This window comes from Jaculus jaculus, chromosome 4 (genome assembly GCF_020740685.1).
Source record: "Jaculus jaculus isolate mJacJac1 chromosome 4, mJacJac1.mat.Y.cur, whole genome shotgun sequence".
NCBI classification, from domain to species: Eukaryota; Metazoa; Chordata; class Mammalia; order Rodentia; family Dipodidae; genus Jaculus; species Jaculus jaculus.
In genome coordinates, this window is record NC_059105.1 from 119,573,214 (window position 1) to 119,597,212 (window position 23,999).

Consider the following 23,999-nt stretch of genomic DNA (forward strand, 5'->3'; position numbering starts at 1 on the left):
TGAAATAGAGAAATAATAAGACTACCCTAGTCAGAATGACTATCATCAAGAAAACTAATGATAACCAAAAGCTAAAAATTGAACTACCATGTGTCTCAACTATATGTTACTCCTAGGCTTACACCCAAAGGACTCTGTATCCTACCAGAGATAACTGCATATCCATGTTCATTGCTGCTGTACTCACAATAGCTAGGATATGGAATCAATCTAGTCGCCCATCAACTGATGAATGGAGCATGAAAATGTGGAACACATATGCAATGTAATTTCCTCAGTTGTGAAGAAAAATGAAATGTGTGGACAAATAGGTGGAAATGGAAAAAATTATACTTAGTGAGATAACCCAAGCCCAGAAAGACAAAAACTAAATGTTCTTGCTCTGATATGCAATTCTGTTAATGTTAATATATTATATATTACATATGTAATATATATTACATATATTATATATATAAACACTCCCCCTTCTATATATACACATACATATATATATATGTGTATATATACATATATACATATATATGTGTATGTATATATGTAAGAGGATGTGATAGCAGGTGTATGTTATTGACCAAGATAGCAGACCATGAGAGGAGATTAAGAGGTGATAAGAGGGCTGGAGAGATAGATGGCTTAACAGTTAAACTGCTTGCCTGAGAAGCCTAAGGACCCATGTTTGACTCTCCAGATCCCACATTAGCCAGACACACAAAGGTGAGGCAAGCACAAGGTTGTACATGTCCACTAGGTGGCGCAAGCATCTGGAGTTCAAATACAGTGGCTGAGGCCCTCTCTCTCTCTAGAAAAAACAAAAATAAAAAAAATTTAAAAGAGGTGATAAGAAAGGGGGAGAGTTAAGCTGGGCATGGTGGTGCATGCCTTTAATCCCAGCACTTGGGAGGCAGAGGTAGGAGGATCGCCATTAGTTCGAGGCCACCCTGAGACTATATAGTGAATTCCATGTCAGCCTGGGCTAGAAGGAGATCCTACTCAGAACCCTCACCCACCAAAAAAAGATTGGGAGGGGGAGAAGACAGAACAAAAGGAAACATGTAGTTTCAAGTGGAAAAGAGGCTAAGGTGGGGAAAGAAAGCAAGGGGGGAGAGAGGAGGTAAAAGAGAAATAAAACAACAAACTTGTTGGAAAAACATCATAATAAAACTGATTTTTATGCTAATAAAAATAATAAATTAGGGGCTGGAGAGATGGCTTAGCAGTTAAGTGCTTGCCTGTGAAGCCTAAGGACCCCGGTTCGAGGCTCGATTTCCCAGGACCCATGTTAGCCAGTTGCACAAGGGGCCACACACGTCTGGAGTTCTTTTGCAGTGGCTGGAAGCCCTGGCGCGCCCATTCTCTCTCTCTACTCCCCCTTTCTCCCTCTTTCTCTCTCTGTCTGTCACTCTCAAATAAATAAATAAAAATAATTAAAATAATAATAATAAATTATTATAAAAGAAAGTTAAATGAGTTGAAAACTACACATACTCTGGGAATAGTGTAGTTACTGTACATAATATGATAACTAGCTATATTACTACAGCAATATAAAGGAATCAGTGTGCCTGTCTAGAAAGGTGAAAAGTGGAAAAAATGCAATTGTAAAAGTAGAGGTAACAGACAGGACTTATCCAGAGAATGTTAGCATTAGAAGAAAACTGAAAACAATATAAAAACTGACTGCTGAACTGGAAGGAAGCAAGAACTGAAAATTTTTATTTCAAAGACTAAAACATGACCTACTGATAAATTCTTCCAGATTGTTATAATTGGGGTCTAAAATATCCCCTATGGGCTCATGATTTTGAACACTTGATCACCAGCTGATAGTACTGTTTTGAGGAGGCCCTAGACTCTTTTTAGTGGAGGCATGGCTGTCCTATGTGAGTCACAGAGGGTGGGTCTTTGAGGGTTATAATCCCATCTGTGTCCAATCTAAACTCTGCTTCCTAACCTGCTGAGACTGTAACAAACAATAATGCAAGCTCCTGGCACCAGGAAAAGAACCCTTGCCACCACCTCCCTCATGATAGATTGTCCCCTATGAACCTTGAGCCAAAATAAATCCTTCCTGCTTGAAGCTGTTCCTATCATGCATTTTGTCACAATGATGAAGTAAAGAAATTAATAAACAAATCTAAGCAAATTCTTTGTTCAGACAAGCTTTATGACTCCACAATCAATAGACAATGCAGGAAAAAAAAAAACCCTAAAACAAGGTAATGTCTAGAGAACCAGGGGTACAGTCAAGGCCTTGTACCTACCTTTGGTTGCTCAACACTCAGAGAGTAGAGGGTAGACCCATAAGAAAGATTTGACTGGAATTTCTCACATGGAAGATGATCAAAATAAAATTACTTTGTAAAGAACAGCAAGTAATATTTTGTACTTTTGTACTTTATGCACCCAGTTTTATTTTTTTGAGGCAGGGTCTCACTCTAGCCCAGGCTGACCTGGAATTCATGGTGGCCTCAAACTTTCAGCGATCTTCCTACCTCTGCCTCCTGAGTGCTGTATCTATTTTGAAAGCCCTGAAAATAAATTTCTCTCCATCATAAAAAAATTGAGGATATACAGCAATAAATCTTTTATTCTGTGAAAAATTAGCTTATATTTTCATAGAATATATATATTATATAAATATATAACATAATTCTATATTTATATGTAATTATATGTAATATATAATATATATTATACTACATATTTATATATAATATATGTGTATATATATGTGCATATATATACACATATATAATAGTGCTATAATGATTAACCAATATATTGTAATAAATGTACATGAAAATCTTACAGGAATAAAAAATAAACTAAACTTGGAACATACAGGCTGGTGAAATAGTTCAGTGATATGATTGCCTAACATGTGTGAGGCCCTGGGTTCAATCCCTAGTACTGAAAAAAAAAATACTATGATAAAAACGTTACTTATAAAAACACTAAATAAAATATTAGAGATCTTTCACTTGAGCACAGTATTTATATAAAACTTTGATTAATGGAAACTTCTTATGTTTATGTCAGCATATCTTGGTAATCATGTTTAAATACCAGTTTCCTTACTCTTTCAAATATTCACTGAATATATTGTTATATATATATATATACATTTTATATATATATATATATATATATATATATATATATACACATTCCCAAGACAACAGATCCTTAAAATGACTTACTCTTCTAATGATCGATCTAGGCCTCGGTCAGGAGATCGATGATGAGCACGTTCTGGTGAATGACATTTTGTATTTGGCTTCACTGAACTCATATGATAAGCATTACTTGAGTAATTCTGGCGGCGAAGTTCTTGGACAGCCCTTTCCCTAAGTAAAATAGTTATGCTTTTAAATTTTATATTCAGTGACATTATTAAAACTTTCATAAAACTATAGCTCATTTCATACTTTAAAAACTAAACATTATAAAATAACTAACCTATCACTGTGTTAAATGTGTGATACATGGGGGCTGGATGGATGGCTTAGCAGTTAAGGCATTTGCCTGTAAAACCAAAGGTCCCAGGTTCGATTCTCCAGGACCCACATAAAGCCAGATGCACAAGGTGGCATATGCATCTGGAGTTCATTTGCAGTGGCTGGAGGCCCTGGTGTGCCCATTCTTTTTCTCTCTCCTTCTTTCTGTCAAATAAATAAATAAAAATAAAATATTTTTTTTTAATGTGTGGTAGGGCTGGAAGGATGGCTTAGCAGTTAAGGCGTTTCTCTACAAAGCCAAAGGACCCATGTTCAATTTCCTAGGTTAGCTAGATGCACAAGGGGGTGCACTCACATGGACTTCACCTCTGCATGTCCAGAGTTTGTTTGCAGTAGTTGGAGGCCCTGGCACGCCCAATCTCTCTCTCTCTCCCCCTCCTTCTCTGATAAATAAATAAATAAATAAATTAATTAATTAATTAATTTTAAAAAAGAGCCTGCCTTTGTCTCTTTAAAAAAAATGTGTGGGGCTGGAAGGATGGCTTAGTGGTTAAGGTGTTTGTTTGCAAAGCCAAAGGACCCAGGTTCAATTCCCCAGGACCCACATTAGCCAGATACACAAGGGGGTGCACACATCTGGAGTTCATTTGCAGAAGCTGGAGGCCCTGGTGTGCCATTCTCTCTCTCTCTCCTCTTCTTTCTCTGTCAAATAAATAAATAAACCAAAATAGCATTTAAAAAAATGTGTGGTGAATGCATGTGATCCAAACAGTAGGGAGACTGAAGCAGGAGGGTAACGAATTTGAGGCCAGAATAAATTACAGTGAAACCCTGTCTTAAAACACACACACACACACACACACACACACACACACACACACACACACACACAATCTACTGTTGCCTAGGAAACAATGTTTTCCAGGCTAAATACCACATAGAGAAAAACTTACCTTTCAAATCGTTCTGTCCCTAGTTGTCTTTTAGTAATGTCTAGATCTGCTTCCAACTGTGTTACAACGTTTCTGAACTGGGCCACATCTCTACTCTGGATAGCCCTGTGTAAACAAACAAACAAACAAACAAACAAAAAAACTCAAGAGTGACAGTTGATTAAACACAAAACATACTACTTATTCCTAAGTATATTAAACAATGTTATTAATTGTTTCTCAGCTGGACCCAAGTCACGCTGTGATTTTTATGGACAAATTCCTTGGCATATTTTAGATGTGTTAAATGTACAAACCAGCCTTCTTGAAAGTACTAAGCAATTCAAGTCCTGTTCAAACAATTAAACCCTTTCCATCTAAGTTTCTCTCTACATAATATGGCATATATGGGACAATGTTACTATATATTATATATTTTACCCACTTATAATAATTTTTATAAAAGTGCTTTCACAAACTTTTCTGAAAAAAAAGTTTATCATATTATATTGTGCAGCTGTAATTACAGCACATACAAGCCAGTCTAAAACAGAGTGTACTTTTTATGGTGGGAGTTTCAGTGATCTTTGCTAAGGCAAATTTCTTCCTACAAGCTTGAAAAGGGTTAGAACCAGCTGAAGGTATCACAATACCCTCAATACCCTAGCTAAAGAGAATGACTGGGTTAGAGCCACAGGGCCTGGCAGCACTGTCAAAGAAAGTGGCTCTGGGTCCTGGGGCCTTGGACAGCCAGGGGCTTCTAGGAGTGGCTGAGTGCTGAGACCATGATCTCTGCCTCTCCAGCTCCCAGGCTCAGATGTGAGGCTAGAGTAGAGCCTGGATGACAAGCGGGCACACATAAAAAGAGGGTATTCCCCCATTAGTTTGTACTAGAAGCGGCCATGTTTAATAAAAGAAACATTCACTATCCAGGCAGATACATATCCACCCAAATTCCCAGCCAGGGAATAAATAAATAATAAAGTGCTGATACTGCTAGGGGGATTTTGTTTTTCTTAGAAAAGGCCAGGATCAATACTCTGAGGCAGTGTTCAGTATTTTGTGAATTTGGTCATTCTTCCAGGTATCCAGTATACTCTTAGATCATAAAGAAATAATGTATGACAAAAGGAAAGACTAGTTAGCAATAAGTAAGACAAGATGGCAATACAAGCTGGTCATAAATATAAAAATTCTTCTGGTTTCAGAGCGCTTGCTTTGTTGCTAGAACAAACACCCTACTATTCAAAACTGTGTTCAAAACCATCAGTAGAGATGGTTAAATGTAAAAATCTTAGACAAGACAAATTAAGACAATGGTATAAATCTTTGGCAAACTACAATACTTCTGATCTTCAGGTTAACTGATGGCAAACTGTGGGAGCTAAACTCTCTAGAATCCAGCCTTTAAATTCTACTAAATTATACAGTATAAGAAATGTAAGAAAGGCTGGGTGTGGTGGCACATGCCTTTAATCCCAGCACTCAAGAGACAGAGGTAAGAAGATTGCTGTGACTTCGAGACCATCCTGAGACTGCATAGCGAAATTCAGGACAGCCTGTGCTAGAGAGAGACCTTGGGCGGGGGGGGGGGGGGAATGTAAGAAATCAACAGGTGTGGTACACACTTTTAGTATCAACTCTTGAGAGACAGAGGTAGGAAGATCACTGTGAGTTGGATGCCAGCCTGAGACCACATAGTAAATTTCCTATTAGCTTGGGCTATTGCGAGACCCTACCTTGAAAAAAAAAAGGAAGAAATATATGACTTTATATTATTATATGATAGTCAACTCACATTTTATTTTCTGCCAAACAAAGGTGTTCTTTCAGAAGCTGAATTTCAGATTCCTTTTCTTGAAGTGCTATTTGAGACTGATATTCTTTGTCTCGATTGGCCACCAACAAAGCTTCTAGGTTCTGCATGGAGATTCTCTCATTTGTCATCTGACTCCTGAGGAGTTCTATTTCAGAACGAGCAGAATCTAACTCATTCTCCATCTGTATAATAGGAAGATAGATAAACTTACTCCCGTCAACTCGCTTAACTGGCTTATTGAAGTTTTTATAGTATGTTATAAGCTGACAACCACTTTCAATTTCTTTTTTTATTTTTTAATGTTTCTATTTATTTATTAGAGACAGAGAGAGAGAAAAAGAGAGAGAGAATGGGTGCACCAAGGCCTCTAGCCACTGCAAATGAACTCCAGACACATGCACCACCATGTGCATCTGGCTTACCTGGCATCTGGATAATCAAACCTGGGTCCTTTGGCTTTGCAAGCAAGCACTAAGCCATCTCTCCAGGCCCCCACTTTCAATTTCTTGATTTGAAATTGTGTCCTCCTTTGCAATAATTACATTTATAACACACAGAAATATAGTGTCTCTTTTCCCATCTCTCTGATCATATCAGAAAATGCACTAATTTAAGTCAAGTCCTATCAACCCTAAACCACAATCAATTTTCATCTCCAGTTTTGTTATTTTGGTACAAATTACCTATTACTCCTGCTTGGTCTTGATTTAGATGAGTTACCTAAATATTTTAGAAAGTTACCATAATACTCCACAGTTAAAAGGAATATAAACAGTAGACATACATCCTTTTTGTTGTAATAAGCCTATAGAAAAATTTCCCTATTGAAAGTTATCTTAAACCTAAGATATATTCTGTAAATCAAACATTTCTTCAAAAGGAAGAATACCAGATTATTATTATTTAAGAAAAATTATTTCTTACATTATAATAAAGGTAATAATATATTATATATGTATTTTAAAGCTAAATATAAGAAGATAAACTTGAGATTCTAATAAAAAGACATAAATAAAAATGAAATTGCTGGATGTGCCTTTAATCCCAGCAATTGGGAGGCAGAAGTAGGAGGATCACAGTGAATTCAAGGCCAGCCTGAGATTACATCGTGAATTCCAGGTCAGCCTGAGCTAGAATGAGATCCTACCTCAAAAAAAAAAAAAAAAAAAAAAAGAGAGAAATTGTTCAGGGAGGCATAAGTGCCTCAGCAGACTGATAGGAAAAGAACTTTCAAAGCCAGGCACCTTACACAAACAGGTTTAACCACATAAAAATAAATATTTTATTTTTAAAATTCTTTATCATTTTATTTATTTATTAGATGCAGAGGGACAGAGAGGGAGACAGAAAGAAAGAAAGAGATAGAATGTGTGCACCAGGGCCTCTAGCCACTGCAAATAAACAACATGATTTGCATCTGGCTAACGTGGGACCTGGAGAATCGAACCTGAGTCCTTAGGCTTCGCAGGCAAGTGCCTTAACCACTAAGCCATCTTTCCAGCCCCCAAATAAATATTTTAATAGAAAATTTAAACTTAAACTAAAACTTGAAAGAAAATAACTATAAAAGCCTAGTAAATAGTTAAATATATTTACTAAGATAAAGAACATATAAATTGATGAGAAATAAGGACTAATGATATGATCAAAAATTTTACAGAAGAAGAAAAAACTGACCGGTGCTAGTAGTCAAAGAGATATAAATTAAGATAGAAGAAATAGTACAGATTTCCTTACCTTAAAACTACTAACCATGTGATTTGAAAAATTATTTGCTGGGTAGAATGTCTTATGTAAGATTGTAGGATGTTCAGCAACATCCCTGACTTCTACCCACTAGCTGTCACTACCTTCCCCGCTTTGGTCATATCAGACATTGCTAAATGTTTTCCAGGTAAAGACGCTGTCTAATGTATCAAGTTTTCAGGTTTGTTAATGTTGATAAACATTAAAAAGGACAATGACAATCTCATATGCTTTGCTGACAGAGGTACAAAATATAACATCATTTTTATGGCAACAACTTCACTGGAATATAGTTCATATACATATAACTAACTTAGCATTACCCAAGTCTAATATTAGAACTTTTAAAAAATATTTATTTATTTACTTCAGAGAGGGGGGGCAGAGAGAGAGAGAGGTAGAGAGAGAAAAAATGGGCATGTGCAAATGAACTCCAGATGCATGTGCCCCTTGTGCATCTGGCTTACATGGGTCCTAGAAAGTTGAACCAGGATTCTTTGGCTTTGCAGGCAAATGCCTTAACTGCTAAACCATCTCTCCAGTCCAGAACTTTTTCATTAATTAAAAAAGAAAATCATGGGCTGGAGAGATGTCTTAACAGTTAAGTGTTTGGCTGTGAAGTCTATGGACCCCAGTTTGAGGCTCGATTCCCCAGGACCCACGTAAGCCAGATGCACAAGATGGTGCATGCATCTGGAGTTTGTTTGCAGTGGCTGGAGGCCCTGGCACGCCCATTCTCTATCTATCTGCCTCTTTCTCTCTCTGTCACTCTCAAATAATTTTTTTTAAAAAAGAATAAAAACAAAAAAGAAAATCAGCACATACCTTTAATCCCAGCGCTCAGGGGCTGGAATGATGGCTCAGCAGTTAAGGTGCCTATTTGCAAAGCGTTATAGCCCAGGTTCAATTCCTGAGTATCCATGTAAAGCCAGTTGCACAAAGTGTCACATGCATCTGGAGTTTGCACTGGCAAGAGGTCCTAGTACACCTATTCTCTGTTCTCTCTCCTTGTAAATAAGTTAATAGAAATATTTAAAAAAAGAAATTCCATACCCATTAACAGTCACCTGCTCTCCCCTCCCTGGCCCTAAGCAATTTCTAATCTACTTCTGTCTCTATGACTTACCAAATTCTGGATAGTTTACATAAAAATAGCTCATACAATGTATCTCTGGAGTTTTGTGACTTATTTCACCTTAGACTAATGTTTTCAAGAGCCATCAATGTTCTATCATGTATCATTACATTGTTTTTTTTTTTTTTTTTTTTGAGAGAGAGGGAGAGAGAATGGGTGCACCAGTACCTTAAGCTGCTGCACATGAATTCCAGACGCATTTGCCCCCTTGTGTGAGTGGGTGACATTGTGCACTTGTGTCACTGTGCATCTGGCTAACAGGGACCTGGGGATTGGAACAGAGGTTCTTAGGATTCACAGGCAAGTGCCTTAACTGTTAAGCCATCTCTTCAGCCTTTTTAAATTTTTATTTTTATTTGAGAGCAAGAGAGCTTTTTAATGCCCAATAACAGTCTAATCTATCGATATACCACAAATAACCATTTATGATTTAGGGATATTTGAGTTAATATTTTATTTATTTATTTATTTATTTATTTGAGTGAGAGGGAGAGAGAATGGACATTCCAGGGTCTCCAGCCACTGCAAATGAATTCCAGACACATGCACCTTCTTGTGCATCTGGTTTACATGGGTCCTGAGGTCCTTTGGCTTTGCAGACAAACGCCTTAACTGCTCAGCCATCTTCTCCATCCTTGAGTTAATATTTTTGGATATGTGTATGTGGTTTATGTGCATGTGTGTATGAGTGGACACACATATGAGCAGGTGAGAGGTATGTGTGTAGGCCAAAGGTCAACATCAGTGTTGACCTCTCTCCACTTTATTGAGGCACAGTCTCTGTTGATGAGCTTGGTATGTTGACTACCTTACTAACCAGCTTTCCCTGAGAATCCCATGTCTCTATTGCCCATTTTGATATAATTTAATTTAATAGGATTGTTTTATTTCATTTTCCAAGTGTTTATTGTTAATTATAGAAATAAGAAATATAATTAGTTACTATACATTGAACTAGTGTTCTAGAACTCTAATGATCTCATTTATTGGTTTTAATTTTATTTTAGTGGATTTTTTAAAGGAATTTCTATATCCAAGATCATGCTGCCTAAAGAAAGATAGCTTTACTTATTTTTCAATTCGAATGCTTCTTATTTCTTTTTCTTGCCTAATTCACTTGCTGGAACCTCCCATAAAGTAGTTAACTGAAAAGGCATGCAAGGTATTTTTGTTACTTATCTTAGGAGAAAGTATTCAGTCTTCCACCATCAAGTGTTTGCTGTAGGCTTTTCATAGATGCTTTAATTTTTTTAAATTTTTATTTATTTGAGAGAGAGAAAAGGAGAGAATGGGCAGGAGCCAGGGTTTCTAGCTAGTGCAAATGAACTCCAGATGCTTGCACTACCTTGTGCATCTGGCTTACATGACTCCTGGGGAATTGAACCATGGTCCTTTGGCTTTGCAGGCAAGTGCCTTAACCCCTAACCAATCTCTCCAGCCCTTCATAGATGCTTTTAATAAGATTGAGAAAGTTTCTTTCTATAACAGTTTATAGATATTTTCCCCTCTTACACAAGAGTATTGGATTTTGTCAAATAAGTTTTCTTCATCTACTTGCAAAGACAATGCTGCTTTTGGTCTCAACTATTTGATATGTGTCACATTAACTGATTGTTCAGGTGTTAAAACAATCTTGTATTCTTGGAATAAATTCCATTTACTCATAGTGTAAAATTCATTTATGGATTGTTGGCTTTAGCTTTTTTGTTGTTGTTGTTTATTTTTATTAATTTATTTGAGAGTGACAGAGAGAAAGAGGCAGATAGAGAGAATGGTTGCACGCCAGGGCCTCCATTCACTGCAAACGAACTCCAGACGCATGAGACCCCTTGTACATCTGGCTTAACGTGAGTCCTGGGGAATCGAGCCTTGAACGGAGGTCCTTAGGCTTCACAGGCAAGAGCTTAACCACTAAGCCATCTCTCCAGCCCAATTTTAATTTTTTTATTATTTATTTGTGGGGAGGGACACTTGTATGGTGGCACACACCTTTAATCTCAGATGGCACTCAGAAGGCACGGGTAGAAGGATCGCCATGAGTTTGCGGACACCTTGAGACTACATAGTGAATTCCAGGTCAGCCTGGGCTAGAGAGTGACCCCACCTCAAAAAACCAAAACCAAAACCAAACCAAACAAAAAAAGTCTAAAGACTCACAACTAAAGCAATCCAGGCTTCAATTTTCCATTATGGAAGTTTTCAAGTTATTATTTCAAGCTTTTCATTTGTGACAGGCTCATTTAGGCTTCCTGCTTTTCCTTAAGTAGGTCTCAGTAGTTTGTGTTTTACTGGGAATGTTTCTGTTTTTATCTAAGTTAAGTAATTTTTGGCTTTTAATTGTCATACTATTCTCTTCATGGTCTTTTTTTCTATAAGGTTAGTGTGATATGCTTTCTTTTATTCCTGATTTTAAGTAACTAAACTTCTTTTAGTCACTCTTGCTAAAGTTTTGTTAATTTTGTTGATATTCTGAAAGAACAAACTTTTAGTGAATTGTCTGTTGTTTTGATTATTGTTTTCTTTGGACTCAATTTTTATTCTAGTCTTTTAAAATTTCTTTCATTCTTCTTAACTTAGATTTTTAGGTTTAGTTTGTTTCTTTTTTTCCAGTGTCCTAAGAAGCAGAAAGGCAGGTTAATGACTTGAGATCTGCAGAAAAATTCCTAGAACTAAGAAGTGACTTTGGAAAGGTCAGAGGATATAAGATAAATATTTTAAAATTACTTACATTTCTTTTAATTTTATTTATTTATTTTTTAAACAAAATGATTGTATTCTTATGTCCCCTCTTCCCTGCCTCCATTCTACTGAGGGTCCTCCTCAGTGGGGTCATTGGCATTTATTGTGGGGTCCTAAAGGCCTCAGCTAGTCTGGTGGGGGGTGGGGAGAATGGGACATCATGCCTCTGGCTAATCCCATCTACCCTGAGGCTTACAATCTTTCTGCCCCTTCTTCCACAATGTTCCCTGAGCCTTGTCTGGCAAATGAGAGACATGATTTAGTGTTGAGTTCTTTATAGCCTTAGAATCTATGTTTTGATGATGTTTGAGTGACCATAGTATCTGTTGCAATCTCCCTTGAAGTGGTTTTCAGGTTAGCCATGAGAGCAGTACTTGTATTAAAAATTACATATATTTCTACACATTGGCAACAGACAGGAAAATTAAAGCTAGAATACTTAGAAAACACAAAACTGTTATGCAGGTATAAGTCTCATTAAATATGTACAGAATTTGCATATTGAAAACTACACAAAGCAAATAAAGAAATCAAAGATCTAAATAAAACAAATCATGTTCATACATCAGAAGCCTCAATACAGTACATGCCAATTCCTCCCAGAATGATATACATGTTTAATCCAATGCCCATTAAAATCCAAGCAATATTTTAATTTTGTAGGTATAAGCATATTATTCTAAAATTTATATGGAAAGCAAAGAAACTAGAATAGTTAAAAATTTTAAAAGAATAAAGTCGACAGAATTAAATTAAAGATTTACTATCTATCTATAATCAAGACTATGTACTATTAATGGAAAGACAGACATGTATATCAATGTAATAGAACAGAAAGCCAAGGAATTGACCCATACAGTTATGCTCTACTGATTTTTTTTTTCTTGCAAAAGAACAAAATTAACTCAATGACAGAAAGGTAACTTTTGTAGCAAACAGTACTGAGGCAACTGGATACCACTGACAAAAAATGGACTTTGGTGTAAACCTCACATCTTCAGAAATTCGCTTAAAATGGATCATGGGCTGGGTGTGGTGGCACGCGCCTTTAATCCTAGCACTCAGGAGGCAGAGGTAGGAGGATCGCCCACCCTGAGAATTCACAGAGTGAATTCCAGGCCAGCCTAGACTGTAGTGAAACCTTACCTGGGAAAACAAAAAACAAAAAAAGGATCATGGAATTAAATGTGAAAAATAAAATGATAAAACATTTAGTATATTACGAAGAATCTTTGGCCTTTAAAGATTTCCAACAAATTCTTAGAATTAAAACCAAAAACATAACCCACAAACGAAAATAGATGTTAGAATTTATCAAAATTTAAAACTTTTGAATTGAGAAAGACTGTGAAAAGAGGATAAAAGATACCAGCTCCATAGTGAGACAATATTCGAAAGCCACACATCAGACAAAGGCCTAACATTTGAAACACCAACTGTTGGAACATTAGAAAAGTAAACAATGAGAAAATGGACAAAAGCAGAAACAAAAGGATATACAAATGACAACCACATGAAGAAAATTTCAATCTTATTATTCACTAGGAAAAATGCATTTAAGGTTATCCTGGGGAAATGGAGAAAATTGATCACTCATATATTGTTAATGGATGTACAAAATGGTACAGGCACTTGAAGAAACTTGTACTTTTCCATAACAGTAATCATGCAATAGATATATGGCCTAGAATTTGAGATACTGAGCATTTATAGACAACTGAAGACTTACCCACATAGAACTTCTACATAATTGGGTTACATAGTGAAACCCTGCTTCAAAAAGTAAATAAACACACAAAAAAAACTTGCTTACAAATATTTATTGTGGGCTCAGTGGTTAAGGTGCTTGCTTACAGATGTTTATTGTGTATTTGCAACATGCCTATACTAAAAACAACAAGGATAACCTTCAATGTATGAATGGTTAAAATGTTAAACCAACAGCACAGATTGTTACTTGGCGATAAGAAAGAATAAACCATTATACACATAACAACTGGCTACATCTACAGAGATTCATGCAGGATGAGAAAAAGCCAATTCCCAAAGGTTACATAGTCTAGTCTGAGATGCCATCTGTATAGTATTCTCTTAAAATTAATTTTTAGTTAACATATGAAGTAATAGATGTCAATATGACATTTTCATACATATTATATTTGGTTCATCTTTGCTTCCTCACTTTTCCATTCCCCTCCCTAATTCTTGCTGGTTCTTGAAATAAGTTACAGAGGTGAAGAACAGATAATGGTTAACAAGAGTTGAGGAGGGGAGTTGCGAAGGGGAAAGTGAGGGGGGAGGAATTATCATTGTTTATTGTCTATAATTATGGAAGTTGCCAATAAAAAAATAAAAGAGTTGAGGGCTTGGATATAGAAAGGGAGTGTAAGACTACAAAAAAGACAACATAGTACATCCTGAAGGGGAAATTCTCTTGATTTTGCTTGAATCAATGTCACTATTGTGATTATGATAACAGACTATAGCAATGTATTATTTATTATTATTATTATTCTATATCCATTAAATTAGATACAAATCTATTATCTTAAAATCAAGAGTTTAATTTAGACAAAAAGTATTTCAATGTGTCTTCTAGTTATAATGTAGTTAAAGAAATAAAAAACAAATAGGGTAGCCCTTGCATACAAGGGCTGGAGAAATGGTTAGCAGTTGAAGCGCTTATCTGCAAAGCCTAAGGGCCCATGTAATCCAGTTGCACACAGTGGTGCATACATCTGGAATTTATTTGCAATGGCTTGAAGTTCTAGTATGCCCATTCTCTCTCTCCTTCTTTCTCTAATAAATAAACAAATAAAATAGTTTTTAAAAATGCATGCCAAACAGCAAATTTCAAGGCTAGAGAGATTGCTTTGTGGTTAAGGTACTTGCCTAAGGACCCAGGTTCGTTTCCCCAGAACCCATATAAGCCAGATGCATATGGTGGTGTATTCATCTGGAGTTTATTTGCAGTGGCTAGAGGTCCTGGCACACCCATATTCTCCCTCCCTCTTTTTCATATATATATATATATATATATATATATATATATATATATATATATATGTATATAATGTATGTATGCATGCATGTATGTATGTATGTACATACATATATTAATATAAGACAGCTAAATGTCAAGGCTAAATAATGTCAGAAGTATTTTAAAATATTGTTAGAACAGAAAATAAGATACAGAACTTGAAGTAAACCTCTTTAAAATAGTTTTAAAGTTAATATATTATCAAACTATACATAATTCTGCTAAGGGCAATGATTAAAAGCTTTAGGATTATTGGGCTATATCCTACTTGGTCATGGTATGCTATTTTATAAGCTATGGTATTATATATATATTGATTTCATTTTATATCATTTCAGTTATAATAATATAGAAAATTTCCAACTTGAAACATCAAGAAAATTTTTTAATAAAAGGATATGTTGTTTAAAATTATAAAGTAAGTATCTATTCACGAATTACTTTCATCATTAAAAAGGTCTTGCTGAAAAAAAAAATTTAAGCCGGGCGTGGTGGCACATGCCTTTTATCCTAGCACTCGGGAGGCAGAAGTAGGAAGATCACATTGAGTTCTGAGGTCAGACTGAGACTACAGAGTGAATTCCAAGTCAGCCTGGGCTAGAGTGAGACCCTACCTTGGAAGACCAAAAAATAAAATAAGATAATTTAAATAAGAGTAAAGATTTGGGCATAAGCATAATAAAATATTAATAGTAGATTACATAATAAACTAGACACATGATTCTCAAATGCATCACCAACAGTATTTAACAAAATACTTCAATAGGGTTTAATAATAACAATGAAAAGATAAACAAAATTTGCTGATATTTTGATTACACTATTACATATATATATAATTTATTATATATATATGTATCACTTTAAGCCCTGGGTCTAATCTCTTCAGATTGACCCAAATTCTTTCCAAGCATATCACACTAGTCATTAAGAAGTACATACTAGGACTGAAGAGATGGCTTAGCAGTTAAGGTGTTTGTCTGCACAGCCAAAGGACCTCAGTTCAATTCCCCAGGATATATGTAAGCCAGATGCACAAGGTGGCACATGCATCTGGAGTTTGTTTGCAGTGGTTGGAAGCCCTGTAACATCCATTCTCTCTCTCTCTCTCTCTCTCTCCTTCTTTCCCTCTCTCCAATAAATAAATAAAAATAAAAATATTTTTAAAAGGAAGTATATACTAGTCATTCAAGAATCTACACATAACTTTTCCATTCCATATCATTGCCTCTGTGGTTCCTTCTGAGTTCAGGAATACTTCATATAAACTACTCCTCCCTGACACCAGGTAGGCTGTAGAGCCATTTTCTTTAGAAAGCCTACAAAATTTCTTCTTAGTATAACATTCATGCCAAATTATTTTTTCTGCCAATACTGAGAGGTCTTTGAGAGCATAAGCCCATATACTTTGAACGTTGTATTCCCAGTGGCAGACAAAATGCCAGGCACAAAGCAGATATAATCAATGGAATTATAGCTTAAAAGAACCCAGCCAACTATTAAATAAATTTTGCTTAAAAGATCACTAATGTGTAATTTAGCTGAAAAAATCTCAACCACATGGATCTTTGCTGATTGTTATGTCAATGCATTTGATAATAATTCTGACTAAATATAAGTGTAAGCTACATGTTTAAAGGACAATTTTCTGCTATGTTCTGGAATTTTTGGAAGATAGTTGAAATAAGTTAATCTTTTGGATTTTAAAAAGAAAATCTAATAACACAGTAAAAATAAATCTAAAGTTGAAAACATGGCTTGATATAATATTTTATAAAAAATAAAACCCTTTTTCAAAATTGTAAAAATTTTATGGTAATAGTAAAGAAGCTTTTAAAATATGTTACATACCATTTCTATTTCTTGATCTTTAGCAACTAGCTGTCGATTAAGAAGTTCTTTGCTTGAGTCAAGTTTAATACAAAGTTCCCTTGTGGAAGACAAATCTGCAAGGGCAGATACTTTTTCAAATTGGACCTTCTGAAGCTCTTCTTCCATCTTCACAACAGATTTGTGTAAGGTTGAAATCTGGGACTTGTAAGACCGTTCTGCATTTAAGTGCTGCAAGAAAAGATTATTTTATATATATGTAAATATTACTTTTTTAACTAGAAGAAAAATTACAATGTGGACCAAAAAAATGGGGCAAATGGTTTAATACTAATACTCTAAGACAACAGAGAACTTGTCTAGAACTGCCACATCTTCATTATCCAATCATCAGTTTAGGGACATCTAGGCTGGTTTCATTCCCTAGCTATTGTGAATAGAGAAGCAATAAACATGGCTGAGCAAGTATCTCTAAGATAATGAGATTGAGTTCTTAGGATATATGCCTAGGAGTGCTATAGCTGGGTCATATGATAGATCTATTTTTAGCTGTCTCAGGAACCTTCACACTGATTTCCACAATGGCTGGACCTGATTGCATTCCCACCAATAGTGTAGAAAGTTTCTTTTTACACATCCTTGCCAGCAGTTATGTTCATTTGTTTCATGTTCTCTCTCATATGTGGATCCTAGCTACAAAATGATTGGACTTCTATGTGAGTAAGAAGAAAACTCAGTAGCAGAGGCCAGTAAGCTAGAAAGGAGATATAAAGGGAAAAGAAAGGGAGGGCAGGGGCACTGAATAGGATAGTATTGTACATATGTAAATAGAACAGATTCATGATGGTGAAAAGGCCTAAGTGAGGCCAGGGGAAGAGACTGAGTAAGGAACGGTGGAGGGAGGGCAAATCAAGATCTAAGAGGATATAAATAAGTCATATGGAAACCTTTTTTGGACAATGGAACATCCAGGAGCCATAGATTGTTACTAGAAAATTTTCAGTGGGATACCTTCCAGCTAGTTGTTGGCCAGGGAGGTCCCTGATGCCCTCAAAACATTACAGGCCATGGCTGAGGCCCTTGGTTTCCCACTGGGAATAGATGATAAGATCCTATTGCTGAAGACGCCACATACTTGGGCTGCAAGGTCACTGAAAAATCCTGCTGGAGCTGAGCTGAAAACCTCCTTCATGTAGACCAGCTGACAGAAAGCTGGAAAAAGACATGCTGCATGCAGTTCAATGGGAGAGAGAGAGAAATCACCCAACAGTGGACACTTCAAGCCTTAAGTTTGTCCAGCTAGGCCAAATGATACAACGGGTGCAATAGTGGCATGTCTATTATGGGGGAAACCAACCACCCTCTAATTTGACTGGAGGCCTGCTCCATGGGAGGGAATACATCCCCGATACTGGAAACCTACAACAGGGGTAGTCATGAGCCCTAGGGGTGTAATGTCTGCTGATGTCTGGCTAAATGTATATACTATGCTCACCAAACTTCCCAGCAAGCACTTCTCTTAATGTTCATACCCATATATTAATGCTACTCTCACTTTGGCTTACAGAAGCTTCTCTTTTCAGATGGCAGTGACCTTGGGATGACTCAGAAGGCACCATGGGTGCTGAGAAGAAGTGACAGAAGAGTGCTCAGCACTGAAATAGCTCTATCACACCTTCCAAGGCTCAGGGTCCATTGAGGAAGAGGTGGTGGAAAGAATGTAAGAGCCAAAGGAAGGGTAGGACTCCTTACAACACACTCCTTCAGACACAAAAGGGCCGGGATATCCATGACCTCATAGTGCCTGACACTACCTACACAAGATCATCATAATAGTGAGAAAAGATGACATCAAAATAAAAGAGACTGATTGAATGGAGGCAAGGGTATGATGGAGAGTGAAATTTCAAAGGGGAAGATGGGGGAAGGGAGGTAATTACCAAGGATATTGTTTACAATTATGGAAGTTGTCAATAAAACAAAACAAAACAGAAAGGCTGTCTGTTGGGCTTACCTCAAAAAATAAATAAAATAAATACAAAAAATGATAGCCTCTGCAGAGCATCTATTGTTCAATACTTAGTAGCATGTTAGCATCAATCATAGTATCATAACATGGGGACTGATGGGGCTAGCAAGGTGATCAGTGGATAAAGCTCTTGCTGAGTACCTGAGCTCTGATCCCCAGATCCAATGTAAAACCTGGAAGCTATGGTGGGTTTCTGTAATGTCAGAACACCTACAGAAGGAAGTGTGGCAGAAACAGCAGTTCCCAGAAGCATGTGAAGGGAACAAGGGAGCAGGATGTGAACAAGGAGAAACCTTGTCTCAAAAAAATGAGGTGGAAGTTGAGAACAGACTGAAAACTATCCTTTGGCTACCATACACATATTGAGGAATGTGTGTACCTGTATGTGTTCTCTCTCCTCTCTCCCCCTCCCTGCTTCTTTCTTTCTTACTTTCTCTCTCTTTCACATACACACAAGACAAAACAAACAATAAACACACAGACAGATACGCTGATAATTCTTTAAAACCTCTGATGGACAAAGGTTATGGGAAAGTGTAAGTTAGGCACATTCAGTTATGGAAATAAGAGCACATTTTAAAAACTCTAATATGAGATTCAAGTTACATAAATGCTTTCAAATGTTCAAAATAATTTTATTCACCTCATCCCCCCCCCAATAATGCTTATGTAAGTGTGCTGCCACCTACAGAGTATTTGTTTGCTACAATGTGATGAGAACAGAACTGAGGGCAAAAATATTCGTGCTTTTCCAAGTATAAAACACTAAAAATTGTTCCTGACACAAATTGTTTGGCCACAATTCATCACTACCTTCATCCTCTATCTCCTCCTTTCTTCTTCTTTTTTTTTGGTTTTTCGAGGTAGGGTCTCACTCTGGCTCAGGCTGACCTGGAATTCACTATGTAGTCTCAGGGTGGCCTTGAACTCTCGGAGATCCTCCTACCTCTGCCTCCTGAGTGCTGGGATTAAAGGCGTGCGTCACCACGCCCGGCTTCCTCCTTTCTTCTTTACTCTGTTAACCATTCTTCACATTAGCCATCAAGCTATCAATCTATCTACTCACCCATCTTGTTGAGGCACTTTAGGGGTTCAGACATGCAAAAATAAACACAAGAAATGTCTTGGAGCCTGTAGAGGGAGAGCCCTGAGGAGTCCTTCCACCCACTTCTGGGAAGGCCATTCCTGGAGAATTAAGATTTCTGGGAAGATTGCCCGTTCCCAGAAATCCTGACCCCAGACACCTGCCATCAGGACTGGACTCATTAGACCAGCTGCCATTCAGGAGGCTCACATAGAAGACCCCCAATCTGAGTCTTGAGGAAGGCTCCTCAAACTCCTTTTGCCTCCCAAGGCCCAGAAGTCATTACAGAGGAAGCAGTGACATGAATACTGCTCTCATGGCTAGCATGAAAACCAGTTCCAGGGAAAAAGATGACTTGGTTGTTCAAACTTAACAAAAGCAGAGATCTGGAGGCTACAGAGAAAGCAACACTACATTAGATCCCTTGTCCCCAAGGCTCAGGAACATTGTAAAAGAAGGGGCAGACAGATTATAAGAGCCTCAGGATAGGTAGGAATACCCTGAAGTACTGTGTCTATCCCCTCCACGGAGATTGACTAAGGACTCTTGGTCCTCACAGTAAATACCAATAACTCCACCAAGGAAGACACTCAACAGAATTGGGGTCAGAGAGAAGGGTTGTCTAAGAGAACAATCTTTTTATTAAAGAAATCAATAAATAATAAAAAAATTAAAAATATAAATTTAAGAACACAAGTTTACAAAGCTACCAATGTAGCTCAGCAGTACATTTGCCTTGTGTGAAAGACCTGAGATTTGTTCTCAGCACCATAAAATTAGAAAAATAGATGGGTGTGGAGCACACCTTTAATCCCAGCACTCGGGAGGCAAAGGTAGGAGAATCGCCACGACCTCAAGGCCACCCTGAAACCACATAGTGAATTCCAGGTCAGCCTAAGCTAGAGTGTGACCCTGCCTCGAAAAACCAAAAAATAACAATAATAATAATAATTAGAAAAATAAATTTGGGCTGGAGAGATGGTTTAGTAGTTAAGGTGCTAGCTTGTGAAGCATAAGGACTCATATTCAACTCTGTAGGTCCCACATAAGCCAGACACACAGTGATGCAAGTGTGCAACATCACACATGTGCACAAGGGGAAACAGGCATTTGTAGTTTAATTACAGCAGCCATTCTCTCCCTCTCCCTGTCTTTTTTTTTAAATATTTTTTTGTTCATTTTTTATTTATTTATTTGAGAGCGACAGACACAGAGAGAAAGACAGATAGAGAGAGAGAGAGAGAGAATGGGCATGCAAACGAACTCCAGACACGTGCGCCCCCTTGTGCATCTGGCTAACGTGGGACCTGGGGAACCGAGCCTCGAACCGGGGTCCTTAGGCTTCACAGGCAAGCGCTTAACCACTAAGCCATCTCTCCAGCCCCCTCTCCCTGTCTTTTGCATAAAAAGATGTCAGTCTGTTGGGCTTGCCTCAAATATATATATATGCAACTGTGGTAGTTTGAATGGATGCCCCCCAATAGACTCACAGGCTTATTAAAGTTTTTAATTTAGATCTCCAGTCACCTGACTGGAGGAGGAGGTGTCACTGTGGGTGGATCCTAGGGTCCACTTCTAAGACATGTTTGGGGATAGGCCTGGAATTCCAGTCTAAAGCATGCAGAGAATAGTCTGTGTGCTGTCTGGGTTCCCTGCTGTTTGGCTGCTGGTTTTTGCCCTTGCTTTTGGTTGTGGGTTTTCTCGTTTTTACCATTATAGAACTTCCCCTGGATCTGTAAACTTCAATAATTCCTGTTTCTACCATAAACTGTCTGGTTTGGAGGTTCATCCCAGTAAGCTGACTGTGACAAGAATTGATACCAGCTGTAAGATGAATCTGACCATGTGGATTCTGGTCTTTTGGAACTTTTGTTTTGGAGGAATGGGCATGGTCTTGGGACTGGCAACTGAAGATGTGGAGTGGTAAGCCAAGCTTTATGGCCTATTATGGTGAGAGTTTGAAAATGGTAAGTGCAGAGAGAAATATATTTGGAGGCTTTGCTTCTAAACTTTCTAAGGGGAAGGAAATACTGCACAGAACTTTGTTGGAACTGGGCTACTGGCATAAGGGCTGGCTGTGTTCTGCTGCCCATGCCCAGAGAGTTTGTTCAAAGTTAAATCTGTAATGGAATGATGTGCTTGTCTACAGATATGGAACTGAGAGATATAAGACTTAAAACTGAAGAAATTCAAACAAGTTTTATTTTATGATTTATTATTTATTTGAGAGAGAGAGGGAGGCAGATAGAGAATGGGCATGCCAGAGCATTCAGCCACTGCAAACAAACTACAGAAGCATGTTCCACCCTGTGCATTTGGCTTATGCAACCTGGGAAATTGAACCTGGTCCTTCGGCTTTGCAGACAAGGGCCTTAAGCACTAAGCCATCTCTCCAGCCCGTAACTCTTAAAATTTTCAGGTAGAGAGACTACTTTTAGGTTCCTGAAGTTGCTGAGTTCTACTACCTGGGTTCCCTGCTATTTGGCTGTTGGTTTGTGTTTTTCCTTTTAGTGGGGGATTTTCACTTTTTCACCATTATGGAATTTCCCCTGGATCTGTAAGCTTCAATAAAACCCATCCCTACCATAAACTGTGTCTAGTCTGGAGGTTCATCTCAGCAACGTGAAGCTGGCTGTGAAAGAACACAAGTTTACAAAGCTACCATATAGCTCAGCAGTAGAGCATATGCCTTGGGTGCAAAAGGCCTGAGGTTTGTTCCCAGCACCATAAAATTATGTATACAGAGTAAGGATTTATAAAACTTGATTGACACCTCACATTGGCTAATGCTACCTAAACAAGGACCTGCATAATAACAGGGGGAAATTATGACATCAAAATAGAATCAAGGGATGAACAGATGGCTTACTGGTTAAGGTGCTTTTCTGTGAAGCCTAAGAACCCATGTTCGACTTGCAGATCCCATGTAAGACAGATGCACAAGGTGACACATGTGCAAGGTTGTAAATGCACACATGGTAGCACACATGTCTGGAGTTTGATTACAGTGGCTGGAGGCCCTGGCATGCCAATTCTAACCACCCCTCCACCCGTTAAAAAAAGCCAGTCTGTTAGGCTTGCCTCAAAAAAAAAAAAAACAGAATCAAGAGATTAGGTGGAGGATCATGGGACTCTGTGGAGGGTAGATTCAGGAGAAGGTAAAAAGGGGGTGGTAGGAGGATATTATGAACATAGTATATTCTCTATATGTATGGAGGTTGTAAAAAGTTAAAAAAATAAACAGTATTAAGTCTTTATAATTTCAATCTTGTTTTCTCTCTTCCCCTCCCTCCCTTTCTCATGCTGAATTTATATTACAAGCTTTTTAATAAACTCTAATTTTAGCTCAAACAAAAAAGAACTGCCTGGTGTGATGGCGCACACCTTTAATCCCAGCACTTGTGAGGCAGAGGTAGGAGGATCGCCATAATTTCAAGGCCACCCTGAGACTACATAGTGAATTTCAGGTCAGCCTGAGCTAGAGTGAGACCCTATCTCAAAAAAAAAGAAAAAAGCAAAAAAAAGGACTGACACTATTAAGCCTATTCCAACATATACATATTATATATGGTACATATATTATATATGTGTGTGTGTGTGTGTGTGTGTGTGTGTATATATATATATATATATATATATATATATATATATATATATACCCAATACTGTGTACCCTGTTACAAAGTATATCTTAATAAATACCAAAGAATTAGTATGACATAAGCCATATTACTTGATTACAATGTTAAAATAAATAGACAATGATGGGCTGGAGAGATGCCTCAGTGGTTCAAAGTGCATGTTGCACAAGCCTGACCAGAATTTGGACCTCCAGAACTCTGATAAAGCTGGACTAATCATAAACCTATGGTAATGGAAGGCAGAGTCAGGAGAATCCCAAAGTTTGTCCACCAGTGAGTGTGGCATTCCCACTGGCAAACAACAAGAGAAACTGTCCCGGACAATGTGGATGACTGGACCAACAACCTGATGTTGTCCTCGGACCTCCACATGTGTATCATAGCACACACATACCCCCCTACTCCAACATTATACATGTATCAAAATTTTTCAGTCGGAAAGTGTGGGGGGGGAGGGAATTACCATGGGATATCTTTTTATAATCGTGGAAAATGCTAATAAAAATTTAAAAAACATTTCAGTCGGGTGTGGTGGCGCAT

At 37.4% G+C, this 23,999-nt stretch overlaps 1 protein-coding gene across 1 annotated transcript in view; it reads right to left on the reverse strand.

The window, feature by feature from the left end:
• Positions 1-23,999, reverse strand: part of Tsga10 (testis specific 10) — a 129,380-nt gene that overhangs the window by 24,184 nt on the left and 81,197 nt on the right. Inside the window, exons 16-19 of the mRNA XM_045148050.1 lie at positions 16,727-16,936; positions 6,192-6,394; positions 4,415-4,519; positions 3,204-3,350 (exon numbers count right to left, since the gene is read on the reverse strand). Coding sequence (XP_045003985.1) covers positions 3,204-3,350; positions 4,415-4,519; positions 6,192-6,394; positions 16,727-16,936 — 665 coding nt within the window. The remainder of the gene's footprint in view (positions 1-3,203; positions 3,351-4,414; positions 4,520-6,191; positions 6,395-16,726; positions 16,937-23,999) is intronic.